The sequence below is a fragment of the Podarcis melisellensis genome (assembly GCF_964234715.1).
Source record: "Podarcis melisellensis genome assembly, chromosome: 2".
Classification (NCBI taxonomy): domain Eukaryota; kingdom Metazoa; phylum Chordata; class Lepidosauria; order Squamata; family Lacertidae; genus Podarcis; species Podarcis melisellensis.
The window spans coordinates 21,889,175-21,908,004 of NC_138529.1; the positions used below are offsets into that span (position 1 = coordinate 21,889,175).

General features: G+C 42.9%; 1 protein-coding gene across 2 annotated transcripts in view; it reads right to left on the reverse strand.

Annotated features, from left to right (window-relative positions):
* PITPNC1 (phosphatidylinositol transfer protein cytoplasmic 1) overlaps positions 1-18,830 on the reverse strand; it is a 127,291-nt gene that overhangs the window by 38,298 nt on the left and 70,163 nt on the right. For both annotated transcript variants that reach the window (XM_081899884.1, XM_081899885.1), the window contains 2 exons: positions 13,387-13,475; positions 11,448-11,455 (listed from right to left, as the gene is read on the reverse strand). In XM_081899884.1, coding sequence (XP_081756010.1) covers positions 11,448-11,455; positions 13,387-13,475 — 97 coding nt within the window. The remainder of the gene's footprint in view (positions 1-11,447; positions 11,456-13,386; positions 13,476-18,830) is intronic.

Below are 18,830 nucleotides of genomic sequence, written 5' to 3' on the forward strand. Positions count from 1 at the left end.
TAAATCACTGAGAAAACTAGATGCAAAAGCAAGTGAACACTCAATTCCTTTAAGGCAATTTTTGTTTTGAACTTGTTCTCTCTTCTTAGCTTACTATAATTTGAGCCTCTTGTAATTCAGAATCAACAATCTGTTTCATATGTGGGTGTGCAGAGATTCTTGTGCACAGTTGTGCGCAGTATCTGGCTTTTGCACGTGTGGATCTGTGATTTGGAGAACGCAATATGAATAACAGAGAATTAATGGAGGTACAGGAAGCTTACAGCCCATGATAAACAACAGTATGGATGAATCCCTAGCATTCTCTGAAAATGGAAAGAGGACACAAGATCTACCCACCTTGGAAGAATGGCAGATGAAAATGATAGACTATATGGAATTGGCGGAAATGACTGGCAGAATCCGAGACCAGGGAGAAGAGTTGGTGGAAGAAGATTGGAAGAAATTTAAAGACTATTTGCAGAAACACTGTAAAATTAATGAAATTTAAAATGATGTTGGATTGAAATGAAACGGTTTTAGTAACAAGGTCAAAAACAGTATGTAAAATTGGATTGATAATTAGATGAAAATACAAAGTTATAATTCGTTAAGATTTAGAGGTAGGATAAAAACAAAGAGGGAAAGGATTTGCTGAATAACCATTTGAACTGGAATACAGAAAAGGGAGGTGTGAGGAGGTCAGGGAAATAAGTAAATGAAATATAAGGTATGAAAAGATGAATTTGTTTTTAATTGTCCTTTTTATTTTTCATGTATTTTGTATTTTTCTTTGTATTTATGTTTTTTTGTTTTTTATTCTTTATATTTTCTTTTTTCTTATTCTATAATATTTTGTATTTTGTCTTTTATTGTAAAACTTCAATAAATATCATTTTAAAAAAATGAAAATGGAAAGAGGCCTTCTGTTCATGGAAGGCTAGTTAGGATCCGAGCCACTTGATTTTTGTCCTTTTTAAAATTTGCTTCTTGAGTTTAAAAAAATGTATGGCAGTGTATACATGTTCCCTGAAGTTACAGGTCTCATGTTAAATCTCCAAGTGCTGTGAGAGCAAATATACTTCAACTCTAGTGGCACATGAATGCAAAGGTATACAACACCTGGGCAGCAAATGTCAGTGCCCTGCTTCCCTCCCTATCAAGGACTGGGCAGAGGAGGAATGGTGGAGACCGCCTCCCCAGCCTGACCCTACCAGGGAGGAGGAAAAGGAAGACAGTATAGATTTACAACAGGGGTTTGAGGGAGGTCGCAGCTCAGAGGCAGATGGGAAAGTTGGGAAATCATGGGAGAGCCAGAGCAACACCCAGCTGACACGTTGTCATTAGAAAGCATTCTAAACCCTCCATCTCCCAGAACCTGGTGAGTCTTGAAAGTAGGAGAGCAAAGAGCTCAAAGGCAGAGGGCACATAGCAGCACCTGTAGAAGTGACGAATGAGGAAGTGGGATAGAAGGGTGGGTGGAGATTCACTTGGGACAACACCATTATCCAAGAGGTTGAGTTTTATAGCCTCCCTCTGTAAATACTGAATTAAAAAAAAAAGGATGGTAAGAAATCTTGTTTTCATACCTTCCTGGGAAATAGCCAGTAGCAGCATCCTGACATTCCCACCCTGCCCATCCCATAGTTGCCCATCCACACAAAGCTAGTAGAGAAGACCTTTCAGCAATGCATAAGAGAGAACAGGCATTCAGGCAGCAATCTCTGACATGAGGACAGAGGTGTCACAAGAAGACAAGTGTCCATATTTTCATCTGTGCCACAAAGGAGGGTATTACTGCAGAAGAGAACTGGTTTAATTGCCAAAACATAGCAGTATTCCCTGAGTGGAAGGAGAGGAGAAAACAGAATATTGGAAAGGCAGAGCCACAGTTGTGTTTTTCAATTCACCACAGGCACCTTCTTTAAAAAATAAAATAAAGAATAGAGTCTATTTTTAGTGTGATGATTGATTAGTGTTGTCATAGCAATGAGAAGCAACTGCAAGAACACAGTATAATATAAGTAAGCAGAGACAAGTGCCAAAGAATTAAGGGAACAGAATACAAAACACATGGCATTTTTCAGCCAGCCTATGGGTTGCTGCTATAATAGCGATCTTTCCACTGAAATTGCATGTGAAGTGGATGAAGGGATTACAATGTCCTGAAATAAAAATATTGGAGATTAAACAAGATAATGCTGCTTCTCTCCTTTTTTCATCTAACTAGAAGCTGTGGTTCACAACCAAGGAAAACAATCTTCCAATGGGAACCTTTTGCAGAAACTTCAAACAGAAAATTCTCGTTGCTTTGTCATTAGAAACATTAATTCTGAATCACTGGAAACTATTTCAGGCCTGTTCAAAGCTGAATCCAGCTCTTTTCCAGAGCAGGAAAGGCACATGCGTATAAAAATAGAGTGGTCAAGATTGATTTCGTACTAGCTGTTTTCTCCATAATTGACATAATTAATTGACTCCTTTTTTAATGGAAAACCTAGATTGAGTTGCATTCCAGGGTTTTCTATGTAGTTCTGTTGTGTGCTTTTTCTCAGCTGATTTGTGGCAGGGATTTTGGTCTTAAAAATCTGTGGCAGCAAATAACTTGTCCAGTGTGGACTGACAGAGTACTACTGAAGTTTTTCAGGAACATTGGGTGGAATTCAACATACCGAAAAGTTGTGTATGTGTGCATGGAAAAAGGTCTCCTCACACAACTGAATTTTCCCTCCCTCTCCTCCCCATGTTTCCTCTAAACCTTTTCTGGATTTCCCTCCAACCCTCCAGAGCTAGGGCCACAAAGGGAGAAGAGACCAGAGGAAAGTCACATTTGGTGAGCGAATCTCGCTCACACAATTTAGTTCAAAACACACTTTGTCCCTTTAATTAGTAGCTTTCTGGGGGTTTTTAGGGGGCTTCTGGCCCTGCAATTAGTCGCTTCTTGTTCACTTGTGTGACACCAATCCTTTATTCCATGAACTACCATGTCTATGTCTATTAGGAGGAGGAGGCATGGCAGGAAATTCAAGCTAGGTTACAAGCACCACATGGCAAACGATGGTGATGATGATGATGTGATCTAGATGAGCCATTCCTGGTCACTGGTAAACTCTCTCAGTCTGGTGACTCTTTAGAGAAGGAAATCATTAGGCTGCCTGTTTCTGTTCCAGGCTGTTCCTCCCCCCAACCTCCCTGATTGCTTCCCTGCTGTCTTGCGCTTCTCATATCTGTCTTCTTGTTTGCTCTCTGGGCTACCTTACCCTATTGTGCTCTTCAGCTATAGGATTTGGTGGTATTGGCTTTGGTGAGCTGCCTGAATTACCCAAATTTCATCCTGGCCCAAGTGTTTTGCTCATATCAGTTTGTAGAGCCTATATCCCTCAAGGACTGCCTCTCCCCACATGAACTGACCCAGACCCTGCAATCATAATCTGAGGCCCTTCATTGTGTGTCTCCGCCATGAGAGGTCCAGAGGGCGGCAACTTGAGAATGAGCCTTTTGTGTGGTGACTCCCCACTTGTGGAATGCTCTCCCTCGGAAGGCTCGCCTGGCGCCTTCGTTACTTATCTTTAGGCGCCAGGCAAAAACATTCCTCTTCTCCCGGGCCTATGGTTAATTTTAAAATCTATATGGCCTTTTGTTTTTGTTTGTTACTATACTATTTTTGTGCTTTTCTATTGTAGACCGCCCTGTGATCCTCGAATGAAGGGCTGTTTGGAATACATAATAATAATAGCCATTAGAACCTAATCTTGCCAGCAGTGATGGATAATTTGATCTCAAGCATGGTAAAATATTCAAGGATTTATGGCTGACCTTATGAGTTGTGTCATCCCAAATAACTGTCTAACATGATATGCATTTTAATTAAGTTAAATAAAATTTTAAAATCTGTCTAGCGTTCTGCCAACTCACACACTTCTGGAATGCACTTCAAGTACTTTCGTTGACAATGGCACCAAAACACCTTTAGCTCAATGTAAGACAGAGCTGAGTCCTTGAAACCACTGACAGGAGAAGGAGGCTGCAGCTGGTGCCGGTTGCTGTCGCTGCCATTCCTGCATCGTTTGCCGCGACTGCCTGCAAGCATGCTGTCAGGGCCTCATATTTATGGATTTAGAAAATTTCTACCCACATCTTTCGGCCTCCAAAATGGCACCCAAACCAGCCTCCGGACTAAACACAGCAATAATGAAATACGTCTGGGTGCGTGGGAAGCAAATGTATCCATTAAATTGCTAAAACAGCAGCACGAAAAGCAAGTGGGTCAGTTTAAAAATACATCACCATTGAAGGAGGCTAAAGGCGCAGGAGAAAAGAAGAAATCTTTACTGCCTTCCTTAATGAGAAGAAGGGCTGGCTAAGGTTATCTCAGGAGAGAGCTTCTCCTTGGAAGTGCAGCTACTGCACACACACCTCCAAAGGTGGCAGGACGTAAAGTAGAAGCCAGGTGTTGAAAGAGGTGAACAAACAGGTTCACGAGAGAGGAAATGGTTCTATGGACAACTTGGTGCCAAGCCATTTAGGGTTTTATAGGTGTCCTGAAACAAATAGGAGGCTGGTGCAAATGAAAAAGTTCTGATGTGATATGTTCTGAGAACTGAAAATGAGAAGCTAATCTGGCTTGTCTATTTTGCACCAAGTGGAGTTCCAAACCCTCTCTGAAAGCTTATTTATCACCTTTATATCCCAACTTTTTCTCTTAGGGGTACATGATCATGGATGCTTTAGTTGAGATTCCTGCTTTGCAGGGGGGTGGACTAGATGAACCTTGGGTTCCTTCCAACTATTCAGATTCTATGGTTCACCCTACAATGACTCTGTGGGGTAGGTTAAGGGGCTGTGACTGGCCTAAGGTCACCCAGTGAGCTTCGTGACTGAGTGGGGGATTTGAACCCTGATATCCCGGGTCCTAATCGGACACTCTAAACGCTACACCACTTGGAGTACTTCTGCTGTGGGGTAGCTATTTAAATTAAGTAGGTAAATGAATAGGGAGAAAGCAAATTGTCACTTAGAGAAGGATCTGAAATATTTCCCTTGAACCTTGAATTTGTTTTGTTCTCGGTTGTTTTATCTGATGGTTTAATGTGCTGTAAACAGCTGTAAGATTTTTTTCTTTAAAATAAAAAGTGGTATAGAAATAAAACTAACAGCAACAACAACCCTATTTGGAGTGTACAGCAGTAGTCCAGTCTGGATGCAGTCAGGGTGGAAATGACAGTGGCCATATCTGCATGGTCTAGGAAAGGGCACACCTTCTGCACAAGCTCAAGCTGAGAAAAGGCATGCCTGGCCACAACTATCACATTGTCCGCTAGGAGTAAAGTGGTGTCCCAGGAGTGCTTCCAAGCTGCAGACTGGATCCTTCATGGGGAATGCCACCCCATCCAATACTGCCCTCAGCCACTCTCCTACTGATCAAAATCACTCCTGTTTTGTCTAGATGAAGCCTTGCCTCATAAGCCCACACCCATCACATCATTGCATCCAGACAACAGTTCAGGAGCCCCCAGAGCTTCCTTGGCATTAGAAGAAAAGACTGATATCTATGTTCAGGTTGATAATGCCTAACTCCAGACCTCCCCTGACAATCTTATTAAGATGTCAAACCTCCACGTTGCGTCTTTGACCATGGACCGGTCTTGGACCTCGCCTCTCGGGTAATCCACGGGACCAGCACAGCAAGTGAAGAATAGTCTCCAAAGGGTCTTCCTAATTTAAAATTGCAAGTTTCTGGAAATTGAGAGCATCCCAACCCTTGTTGCTGCCATTAATGTTGGCAGAATAGTTACAACAGGTGTAAGTAAATAATTAAAATGCAACCTGGGTAATCCTGAAATGCTCAATGTGGCACAGTAACCTAGTTTATCAGGAAGCGCTTTTTCTGAGGAAGGCAATGAAGTGGCTGGTTTCTTTAACAGCAAAGTAAGAAATGAGTAAGCTTTAGCCCTCAGGAAAGCAAGCTAACGTATACCATTTACTGAGAGACGGCCAGCCAAGAGATGCTGAGTTTGATATTTGTCATTGCATACATCTCAGTCTTTTCAACATTGCACTTTAAACTAAGCTTGGAAGCCTCTGGTTGGTGACTGATGGAGTATGGAATTTATGATACAGCCACTCCAGATGTTTCACAATCAAAGGCAGATGTAATAGACAGGCATTTTTCCATGACGTTCTGAGCCTCTGGATAGAATTCACCAATTAACTACCCACTCAACATTGTGTGCGCCGAATGAAAAATTTCTCACATTTCTGTGGCTCTTACAGCAAAGGATTAATGATGTCACATGGTAGGCCTCTTCCTAGCATTACTGAAGTACCCTAAATAAAAGTTTTGAAGTTACCGACCGTTGCACAGACGACGAAGCCAAAAGAGAGGTCTTTAGCTTGCAAACTAAACAATAGCCGAAACTAGCTAACCCAATTCCTTTTAAACCTTTTTTTTCATCCCTATCATTATTCATGCTGAGTGAAAGCAAGTCACTGTGCAGAAAATATATTCTGATTACTGCCAAAATCCAATCAATTGCAGATGGTTAATATACAAGATAACACAGTGCACTGTCCTCAGTCCTGGGGTGAACCATATGGGCAAGCAGCTGTACTCACCCCCCCCCCCCGATTTAAAAGACAGTAGGAATAGGTTTACCAACCCAACAAGAATCAGAAAGCAGTCTTGGGGAAGGGAGAGTTATTCAGGCCAAGGGAAACTTGTTTCATAGTTTCCATTTGAGTCCCTGGCATTTCCAATTACACTATCTCAGGTAGCAAGATTGGAGAACAATGTTAAGTGTAGCCAAGCTGAGATAGACGGACCAATAGCCTGAGTCACTATAAAGCAGGTAGGTACACTGAAAGTAGTCTAATATTCTTTTGGACATGGAACACATTTGCTGCTCCTTCTGCCCCTGTCCCCTGAACAGTTTCTGATCAATCAGAGGTGTCCCTTGTCTCAAAGCTAACTATATTATGATTTAGAAGGAAAATCACCATAAAATTTTTCGCTCTATAAGACACACCCGACCATAAGACGCACCTAGTTTTAGAGGAGGAAAACAAGAAAAAAAAATATTCTGAATCTACGTAGTGCCTCTCCAGCAAAGCGGGAGGAGAAACGGAAGGGGCTCCATTTCTCCTCCTGCTTCGCTGAAGGGGTGCTGCGCAGCTTTCCCTCTCTTCGCAGCGCCTCTCCAGCAAAGCGAAGTCAGAACACTGCGAAGCGATCCCTCTTGCTGTTCTGGCTTTTGGGACAACTGCGTCAAGCCTCTTCAGGGCAGGGGGAGCGTTCCCCCCGTTGCCCTGAAGAGGCTTCGCACAGCTGTTCTGGCTTCAGCAATAGCTGCGCAGCCTGCATTTGCTCCATAAGACACACACATTTCCCCTTACTTTTTAGGAGGGGAAAAGTGCGTCTTATAGAGCGAAAAATACGGTACCTCTGGGGTTGAAGGCACAATTATTTCTATAGTTGCCAGCATATATATATCAAGACATCCCAAAGGAAAATAAAAATGGGTGAAGCCCCAAGGCGACATTCATTTCTTCCACCGCACAAGTGGGCAATGTTTTGGGGGGCTGTGCCAAAATGGCATACTTCTCAGGTGGGGTGTGGCTTACTATTGTAACAAGGTGGCAGAAGGCCTGCTCTCCCTTCTGTCCCGAGCAAAATTTGGAAACTTTCATAATGACACAACTATGCAGCTCTCAAGGTGCACTCTCAAAGGACTGTGGTTGCTGTCTTTCCACTTGTTCCCGGAAGGTCTGCCACAGCAGATAATTAAGGAAAAAATAAGAGTGAGGACACCTGCAGCTTGTAAGGACACCATGGAGTGAGCTATACAGCTGCAAATAAAACGTTTCAAGTGTGTTATAAAGTGCATTACACAAATGTGACACTAGATGGCGAAGGTGAGCTATGGCAAATTCAATATATTTTTTTCAAAACTTTTTTTTTAAAAAAGCATTTCCACAGCTTTTTAAAATATGTGTCTAGATTCCATCCAGCAGCAGAGAAGGTGGGTGGCTTGTGTCACTGATTTATTTCTACAATTTAGATCCCACCCTTTCGTGTGAAGGAACCCAGGCCAGCTGATACATCAATTATTTAAAGCATTCTAAAACAGTTTAAAACATTATTCAGCCAGAAACAGCATCTTTCAGCATCAAATGCCTGAGTAAACAGGAACGTTTTCAACTTCCTCTGGAAAAGTCAATAATGGGAGACTGGTGCATCTCATCAGGGAGGACATTCCACAAATGGGGAACCACCACCAAAAAAGAGCCAGTGCCGACCAGGAAGTCCCCAGTTGCGGCACCACCACCAAGGCCTCACCTTCACATGACCCCTCACAGAGTCATAGTTACAGGTAAGTAACCTGTTTTTCTTCTTTGTTTTCCCACCATAGTTCCACATATGGGAGCATTGTGAGCTAACTTGAAACAAGAGTGGGAAAGAGAGCAATGCTGCCTGCAGAACAGAAAGTCGTATCCTCCCTTTAGCAGGTGGACAAATTTGTCACATCCCAATTCCACAACAAAATCGTAAATAAAAGGCTAGAATAGGAACGGCACAAATACGTCCCACTGTTCAAGATCTCAAGTTGAGGGAATTTGGTGGGAAGGCACCATCCATCAGAGTAATCCCATTCTTATTAATGCAGCCTCAGTATGAGACACTCAGTCCTGAGACGCTAAGGTTTTCCTTACCATTTGTACCTTCTAATTGGCAGGCAAAACACCATCATGATTTCAATTGGTATGCCTTTTCCAAGCCTTTTGCCCACTGATGCACTTTATGAACACTGCCTACAGAATCAAGTCACTCAGCTACCTGTTATGAGCTGTGGAGTCAAACTCTGTAATAATTCAGAGATGTAGTTTCAAAGCGTAGACGAGCAGGTTCAACACTATCTCCTTTCAACACCTTAGATTTGCTATCAGTTTCTCTCGAAATGAAGCAAGTTGTTAAGATATTTCACGGCTCCATTGTAACACGTTTTCCCTTCTCCAGAAAGGCAATTGGATTTCAGGATATATGGCATTATCTATGGCACCATCTCTCTCTCTGCCCTGCTATCTTCCATTCTAAGAAGCTTCCACTGAATACCATATTTCCAAGAATCGGACTCATTCCCTGTTATAATATATTACATAGCATTAGGTTAAGAGTCAATCTAAAATAACGATTAGGATCTCAAAGCCCTTTATGTAAAAAATAAAAACAGCAATGTATAGTCAGCTAAAAGAGCCCACAAGCGAGTAGGCTGGGGAGTTATACAACTACTAGGACATTTCCAGGATGTGGGTGGTGCTGTGGGTTAAACCACAGAGCCTAGGACTTGCCAATCAGAAGGTCGGCGGTTCGAATCCCCACGACGGAGTGAGCTTCCATTGCTTGGTCCCAGCTCCTGCCAACCTAGCAGTTTGAAAGCACGTCAAAGTGCAAGTAGATAAATAGGTACCGCTCCGGCGGGAAGGTAAACAGCGTTTCCATGCACTGCTCTGGTTCGTCAGAAGCGGCTTAGTCATGCTGGCCACATGACCTGGAAGCTGTACGCTGGCTCCCTCGGCCAACAAAGCGAGATGAGCGCCGCAACCCCAGAGTCGGTCATGGCTGGACCTAATCGTCAGGGGTCCCTTTACCTTTACCTTTAGGACATTTCCAGGCTTGCTTTTTTTTGTGAGAAAGGAAGCTGGATAACTGTAGAATAAGCACCAACACAGCCTCTTTATTCACCCTTGGAATTTGAACCCAGTAGTGCCTGCATGTTATACAGGTGGTACTAATTTTTAAAAGTCTCTTTGATTCTAATAGTTACTCAGAGGCACATTTTTTAAGGTAAATGGAATAATCTGAAGGCTGCTGGGCAAGATTTTGGAGTGTAATCTGAAGGTACAGATCCTTGGAGTTGGCTGGACAATGTGCTCCTCACGCCTTATGACATGAGCTCCAGTGTTCTGCAACAGCCTTCAAACAGTTGCCAAGGTTACCGAAAGTGAGGGTTTATGGAGCACTCCCTGGCAATAAATACTACAAATAAAGAGAATGAGACTACCCAGTGAGGCTGAGACTTCTTCTGGTGTCCTCTGTGCCTGCCAACTTATCATGGAAGGCTTAGACAATGCAGTAGACAGCAAGCTAGACAAGAATTTATTGTCTCTCTTAAACACGGACAGAAACAGTAACAGAAAGCTCCTGACTCTACCCAGAAATAACTAAATACAATCTGCCTAGTGACTGACTCCAGGGACACAGGTGGCGCTGTGGGTTAAAGCCTCAGCGCCTAGGACTTGCCGATGGAAAGGTCGGCGGTTCGAATCCCTGCTGCGGGGTGCGCTCCCGCTGCTCGGTCCCAGCGCCTGCCAACCTAGCAGTTCGAAAGCACCTCTGGGTGCAAGTAGATAAATAGGGACCGCTTACCAGCGGGAAGGTAAACGGCGTTTCCGTGTGCGGCTCTGGCTCGCCAGAGCAGCGATGTCACGCTGGCCACGTGACCCGGAAGTGTCTCCGGACAGCGCTGGCCCCTGGCCTCTTGAGTGAGATGGGCGCACAACCCCAGAGTCTGTCAAGACTGGCTCGTACGGGCAGGGGTACCTTTACCTTTACCTTTAGTGACTGACTCCACCAAGATGCAACTATATATTATGCCACGTGGTAACTAAACTATGTAAAGCTACCTCTCCATCCACCAAATAATCTCAAGGAGTGGGCAGGTTCACAGTGAGGCATAGCCTATGTAGTCCAGAAACAGTTGGGTTCTGCTTCCATTTGATCACTTGATTAATTTAGCAAAGGCCCATCCCAGCCCTTTCTCATTTCATCAAACTATTGCTTGTTCTTATCCTTTGCTTTGCTTATTCTTCAAACAGCTATAGGGTAAGGAAGTGGATTGCAGAATAACACCTCTACAATTTTTGCATTGCGGTCGAAAGAGGAAAGATTAGAAGGTTCTTCTGTTCCAAATTGAATCATAGAATCAGTGCACCTGTAGGTATATTGGTGCCTTTTGTGTCTCTCATTCTTTTATTCAGTTCCTTTTCTCCTTTCTGGGCACTGAGCCCAGATTTGTTTAATTTTGCTTGCAGAATGAAGAGTTTTCCCAGACACTGTATCCAGATAGATGACCATTTTATGAGTTAATAAAAGATAAAATAAAATCTGTCTCTTGACTACCAGCAATAACCGGCACTTTAAAGGCCTTGTCCTTTTCTTATTTTTATAGAGGTTTCATTTCAATTAGAACTACTGGGTAGCAAAATATATCAAGCTTCTGAAATTAACATAAGATTAAGTTAAATAATTGATGAGGCCCTCCTAATATTAGCTGCAATATCCTTCCCTAGTTATATAAAAGAGGATCCATCTTCTATTGAGCAATATTACCACTATGAAAAACCCCATTACTATGCTTTACTAAAACCTTTCCGAGACTTAATTAACATGACAAAAAGTAAGCAAAACTTACCGTGTATTCTGATCCAAATTTGCCCAATAGGAAGAGGAGAAAGGGGGGGGAGAGAATAATGCCATAATTATTTTATTGTTCATGTTGCTTTATTAAAATGTAAAAATACATTAATCATTGTGCTGACATGCATATTGCATTTCCTGTGGATTATATGGGAACAGTGCAGAAAGACTGTATTTCTAATTGTTTCATCGCTGGTGAACGTGGAAGTTTGATTCCTGGAGCAGATATTTTTGCATAATTTTGCTCTCCCTATCATCCCATCCAAGAGCTGTTAAGGCACCCCAAGGAGACAGGTGGTAAACTCATCACCTGCATACATGAATAGAAAATGGATAAGCATTCTACAGCCTGTTTGTAGCGGAAGTCAGGGGAATGCCTTGCTTTTATTTTGTCTTAGATATCCTAGCTCTTTCTCAATACTACCGGGATATTCCAGTTTCTGATTCAGTTTATAAATAGGACTCCAGTGAGGTCAATTTCAGGAAAAAAACCACAAAACAGATTGAAGCTGCCCTGACAGATTAGATGCTGATTTCATAACGTATTCCTATAAGGTCAAATACTGTCCTTACAGAGGAATACAATTTAGGTTAGGCACACTCCTCAGAGGGCTTAAATCACCATTCAGTACCCACATTTAATTACCGGAATTACATTTGTATCTGGCAGATGATTTGGTTTTGTGCAGATAAACCTTTTGAAAATAAATGCATTTCCTGCAAGTCAGCACATTGAGCTCTCACCCTCAATTCACGCCCCCACCTCCTACTCTCAGCAGATACTGCGGAGGTGAAGGAAAGTTTGCCCCCAAGCAATAAGTGTGGGAGGAGAAATTGGCTGGCTTCAGCAAAAATATGCCAAAGCAATTGTTGGGGGAAGGGTGCACTGTCTCTGAATCCTATTTCCCCCACACACTTGGCACTTCCTTTGGCAGCAATAGCAGGGGTCAGACTTTGTATGGGCATGAAGACTCAACAGCTCTTGGGACACAACAGAAACCTCCCGAGAACTATCCTCCCTGATGGCCTTAGGAACCAACAGAGATAGAGAGAAACATAAGGAAGCTGCCTTATACCAGGGTCTGCCTATTTGCTTATCTTGTCAATAATGATGATGATGATGAATACCCCGTGCATCTGGCTGGGTTTCCCCAACCACTCTGAGAGGCTCCCAGCAGAATATTAATAATAAAAAAGGGACAACATCAAACATGAAAAACCTCCCTAAACAGGGCTGCCTTCAGATGTCTTCTAAAAGTCAGATAGTTGTTTATTTCCTTGACATTTGATGGGAGGGTGTTCCACAGGGCAGGGGCCACTACCGAGAAAGCCCTCTGTCTGGTTCCCTGTAACCTCACTTCTCACAGTGAGAGAACTGCCAGAAGGCCCTCAAGAGCTGGACCTCAGTGTATGGGCTGAACGATGGGGGTGGAGACGCTCCTTCAGGTATACTGGGCTAAGGCCGTTTAGGGCTTTAAAGCACCAACACTTCGAATTGTGCTCAGAAGCATACCTGGAGCCAATGTAGGTCTATCCCATGGATAGGCAAACTAAGGCCCGGGGGCTGGATCTGGCCCAATCGCTTTCTAAATCCAGCCCACAGATGATCCAGGAATCAGTGTGTTTGTCCTTTTATTTAATCAGTAGAATGTGTCCTTTTATTTAAAATGCATCTCTGGGTTATTTGTGGGGCCTGCCTGGTGTTTTCACATAAGTAGAATGTGTGCCCTTATTTAAAGTGCATCTCTGGGTTATTTGTGGGGCATAGGAATTCATTCACCCCCCAAAAAAATATAGTCTGCCCCCCCCCAAGGTCTGAGGGACAGTGGACCGGCCCCCTGGCTAAAAAAGTTTGCTGACCTCTGCAATGCACCAAAGGGCAAACATGACCTTCACCTTAAAACAACACTTCCACTCTGTTCTTTAAAACGTACCTGTAATTGTGTATGGGTAGTAATTCCATGCCTTCTCTGTAACATAAAATATTTTGGGGACAACAGCTCTTGCCCAACTTGGGAGTTTGCTGCAAAGAGAAACAAAAATTTAGATCACAAGTACGAAGAACCTTAATACTGACTTAGCATGAGGATATGTTCAGGGAAGAAAACATATTAGTGCAAAGTGCCAAACATGGACCTGGGAATTCACATATTGGTCATATAACAGAAAGAGCAATAACACACACTGCATATTTTATATGACTCTAAGCCACTAAGTGGCATCAGTCTGAGTAATACAGTACTATTCTCTCTCTTCAATTGCACCGTCTAATGCAATAGTCTTCATTTTTTTCAGACTCAGGACTCATCTTTAACCAAAACATGAATTTAGGAGCCCCTCCGTCCTCCTTCTCATATATCTATCTGCATGGTGGCAGTGGGCGGTGCTTCTGTTTGCAACCCACCTTGAATCATGCTGCAACCCAGTTGTGGATCCCAGCCCACCAGCTGAAGTCCTATTCTCTAGGGCAGTCTTTGTCAACCTGCTACCAAGACTGATGGGAGTTGTAGCCTAAAACATCTGGAGGGTACTATGTTGGTGAAGGCTCCTCTTGTGCAAGAGAATGACCTCCCAAACTGAATGCAATATCTTGTTGATTTTTGTCAAAAGACACCCATTTCTGATATAAGAATACTAAGTCAGTTAATACTGTGGGTTAAGAACTTTGCTTCAGGATGAGAACAGAACTTGTGCTCCGGCGGCGCGGCAGCAGCAGGAGGCCCCATTAGCTAAAGTGGTGCTTCAGGTTAAGAACAGTTTCAGGTTAAGAATGGACCTCTGGAACGAATTAAGTACTTAACCTGAGGTAGCACTGTATTTGACTAGTAGTTCCTTCTGTACCTCCCAAATTCTATTTTTATTGACTTTCGTTGGCTTAAAAAAATTAATTTTCAACATAAGGAGTTGCCGGGAGTGGGGAGTTGGGGGTGCCTGCTTTTTAGCCTGTGTTTTATTTGTCTAGAGTGTTTACACTGAGGCCAAGCAGGTTCTCAGGGGTGTGGCCCACCCCAGTGACATCAGATGCCCTGACTGCTATAGTGGAGCCACCTGACTTGACCCCAGCACTGCCTCCTGTCATTGAACTGTTCCCCGCTCCCAGGGAAGCAAACGAGGCTAGACTGGAGTGAGCTGGTTGTGTTGACTCCACTTCTAAGGATGCAGTGATGGCTGTGATAGCATAAGCAACAGACCCAGGAGACTCAACCTACTTTTAGGAGTGCTCACTTGCATGCTCAGTCCCGTGGCTTGGGAAAAGAGTGGAAATGACTGTTCCAAAGGGGAGCTCAGGGGTCATGTCAGGTGTTGGGACTTCTTAGCTTATGCCTAGACATGTATCCTAAAGCTTTGTTGTGACATCTGAACTTGTAACCTGATTTATGCTGGGGTACTGTCGTGAATTCTGGAGTAATCATAACTAAGCCAATCTACAAGTGGCAGCCGGGGCTGGTTCAAGAGCTCACATATCACCAGCAGTTTTTGTTCCATCTGAAACTTTCTACCTTCAGGGAATAGATTCCACACCAGCGTATAGGAAACATACTGGTAGTTTTCAAAGACTGAAAATGAGGTGTTATTTGCTCACTGAGATAAGAAAAAGAAGGGATGCTTTTGAATGGTAGGAAGGTAAATTTAGGTGAAACCAGGGGTAGAAAAAACTAGTAGAGCTGCTCCTGGTAGTCCTGCAACACACAATGCTCCACAAGAAGGAATCTCCTTAGGGTTTTAATATAGTTATTTCTTCTTCTAGCAGCTGGAAAAACAGAAAATCTAAAACCTAATTCCAGGTGTTTGAGTAATCCTCCTGAGGAAATACAGACTCAAATGTTTTCTCCAAGGCTTCAAGCTCACAGGCAAGCTTCTCCCAGTTGGTTTCATATTTTACTCCTGTGCATGTCACTGGAGCGCTAAGTGTTAGCTCCACCTCCCAGCTCACCTCCTTATTCTCCCATATCCTGGCCCATCTGGCCCTTATGTATACACCAGGGATAGACCTATGACAAGTGCAAAGCATGTCCTCGTCCACAGGTGATTTCGGGGTAGGGAGAGAGAAGTAAACAGTGTCTTTTCTTGGAACTGGAGACATGTACATGCTGAACTGCTTTGCGGCAGTTTGCACACAATGGCCTGAGGTGCAACTATGCTTAACTATGGGTTTAATGGAAACAAACAGCATGCTGGTGCACGCTGCTCAAAAGTCCCCATTTGACTTTTTGCTGGCCATATTGCAACAAACCACAAGCATTGGGCTTATGGTGCTGTCTCAACTCAGGTTCATGACTTGTTTCTTTTCAAAGAAGTCATAAGTAGTAGTCCAGGCTTGGCTTACTGCTCTTGGGTTGTTTGGGAAAAACAAACCGCTAGCCTGTGTTCAGGTGATAAGACAAACCAAGGCTTGCTCCCAGGGTAGCATGACCCTGGGAGCAAAGTGAGAACTTTCATTTGTCTATGGTTTACAACCTAAGGAAAATTAGCTACTACTTTTAAAGCTTTGTGTGGTATGAATTAAGTGCATCTGCTGAACAACTGTTTGACAGAGCCTGTGTACTGTCCTCAAGTACTCTGCTTAAATAAATATGAATTATTTTAGAGAATAAAATTGAAAGACATATGTTTTATGCAATGCTTTCCTTTTGCTCTTCAGTTTTATTTGACAAACAGTATTATTTTGACCTTTTGCTATTTTACTCTCATCAAAGGCTGACATCTTATAATTACCTAATAGTAATTCCCTTTAAAATACTGCTCTGGTGGTTGACTGAAAGCACAGACATTAAGAGTACATTATCTACTTACATTATCTACAGTATATTGATTTAATACAGTAATATTAATGGAAATCTCCCTGGTAGAGTTATGATCATCTGCTTCTTCAAGAAATTGTTGCATCTAAGACAGCACTTTCCACATCAACTTGTCAGTAGGGAGGGAGGAGAAATGTGATTCAGTTCACATTTAAAGGAAAACCTACCTAATTTGCACTTTTCAAAACAATATACAAATCAGCCTTCAAAATGCACACATCTCCAATATGCATATACTAGGATAAAAGGTGCATACAACAATGAATTATATTAGGCAACGTTGCTTATTAAATGTGGATATTATGAGGAATTTGCTGGTGAATATTCTTCTTTTCCTTATTTTAAACTCACAAATTGATGTGGAAATGTGGAGGACTGAATTTAAGATTAAGAAAAGTGAGAGAAACTGACATTGACAGATCTGCCCTTCCCTCCTTGTCAGTAGAGAAATGTAATGGTTATATGGGGGTTGCTCATGCGTAAGTTCCCGCCACTCCTGGCTAGGTAGCCTGGTTAAACCTTTCCTGGCTGGACAGCCCTTCACTTTGTGGCTGTTCAGTCGCTTGCAGAATCCGTCAGTGGGCGTTTCTTGAACTTCTTCCAACAAAGAAGTTCTTTGACGCCAAGTCTACGCCTACTTTCCCTGCACGGAAGTCTTCTGCGCAGGGTGGGTGTGGGTAGCGGAGGACCTGTGCTCTCCCCGCTGGTCTCCAGCGAAGAGTCCTGGAGCCCTCTCTCCGATTCCCCCATCCATCCCCCTTTATCCCTGGTGTTACGCTGATTTCCTTCCCCAGCTGATGAGTCCCCTCTCTCCCTGCTTGGCCCTTCTCCGGCATCGCTTGGGAGCCCTGCCTCCACTTCTGGCTCCGATGTCAGTTCCCTGACAAGAAACTATTGCACATTTGGCCCAGAACCCACACACACTGCAGAAGTTAATGGAACAGACTCTAAATCAAACACTTGGTCACTGACCATATCTCTTATGTCATAATTGCTCTGAATGAACTACGGGTACAAAAAGAGGCACATCTCTGTCTGTCTGTCTCTCTGTCTGTTTGCTTTTTCCTATAGACTAATTGCAGTCGTTAACAGTCCTCAACAGGTTTACCATACTCATTGAGTCAATCACCCATCTCCCACTAACCTTCCGAGAAAAACCCCACCCCACCCTCCCACTATATATAAGGGTCTGGTGACTTCTGTTTCAGTGTATCTGAAGAGGTGGGCATGCACACGAAAGCTTATACCCAGAACAAACTTAGTTGGTCTCTAAGGTGCTACTGGACAATTTTTAATTTGTTTTATTTATTTTGTCTGTCTGTCTGTCTCCCCCCCACCCTTAAATTGTACTGAAATAGAAGCAAACAGACATCCAAACAATAATTACAAGAATAGTTTACAAGACTACATCAGGATGCAAGATACATAAGAATACATCTTATGGCTATATACTGCCGGGGGAGATTGTTAGTTGTCCTGGCTTCAGCTCAAACGGGGGAAAGGCTGCTTCTGGAGGTGTCAAAATATTCCCTGAAGACCAAAGTTTACAGCAACTAATACTATTTTTCTTTGCTGTTGACTGATTTTCCCACCTCTTGGCTTCTGGTGCCATTACTTCCCCCTTAACCCTCTCTTCCTGTTCCAGGGAATGTAGCCAATCAGGGATCACACTGCAAATGTGCTGTTGTCACAATGACGTATAACCAGTCAGATTTGGACTCATCCGTGGCAGTAGTGACGGACAGCCATCTTTCAGGAAACTTGGCCCACCATCAGTGATCTTCCTATGAGGAAAACCTTATCTTGTAAGAGTTCCCCAGAACTTAGTTTGAAAATTGCCAATCGAAAAGTTTTGGCTAGACCTAAGAACAAACTGAACTTCAATAAACCTGTTGGAACTAGATTGGCTTGTAGCTTACAAACAATATAGCTTAATAAAGGCCTTGTATCAAGTTTCTCAGAAAGTGGTACAAACTCGAATTCAATTTGGGTTGAAGCGATACAAAAATAATGAAATGTGTGAGGTTTTGGAGTTCACTACAAGGTAGAATGAAACCTTAGGGAAAGATTCCCTATTTCTTGATACAGTGAACAGACCTGCAAGTTTTTAGATGTAAAATTAATAGGTAGGTTCCATCTGCAGAACACAATGGGATGCATTTAGTGCTAACTCACACCCTAAGCAATTTCATTGATTTGAAGGGAACAATGCATTTAACACAAAGCTTTCCAATACCAGCCTGCAACTGAAACTGTGCTGAGCAGTGAAATATAATTAGCACTCCTAAGGCATTTGAAAGGATGGAGCAGAGGGGGAAAAGAAAAAGAAAAAAGGATGGCTCAGAGGGCAGGCAGACAGTGGTTTCTGTAAGAGAGAGCTTAAAACTGCTTGAATTTACTAATAATGGTCCAACGAGTCATCCATCATAGTGAATCATCTGGATGTGTCATTTCTGACCAATATAATTCCTATATTCATTTAAAAAAAAAACTAATTAATTCTTGACGCTGCTGTATGAGCAAGAGCAATCTCACTCACACACAATATTATATACTTGTCATTTCTAGCAAAAGTG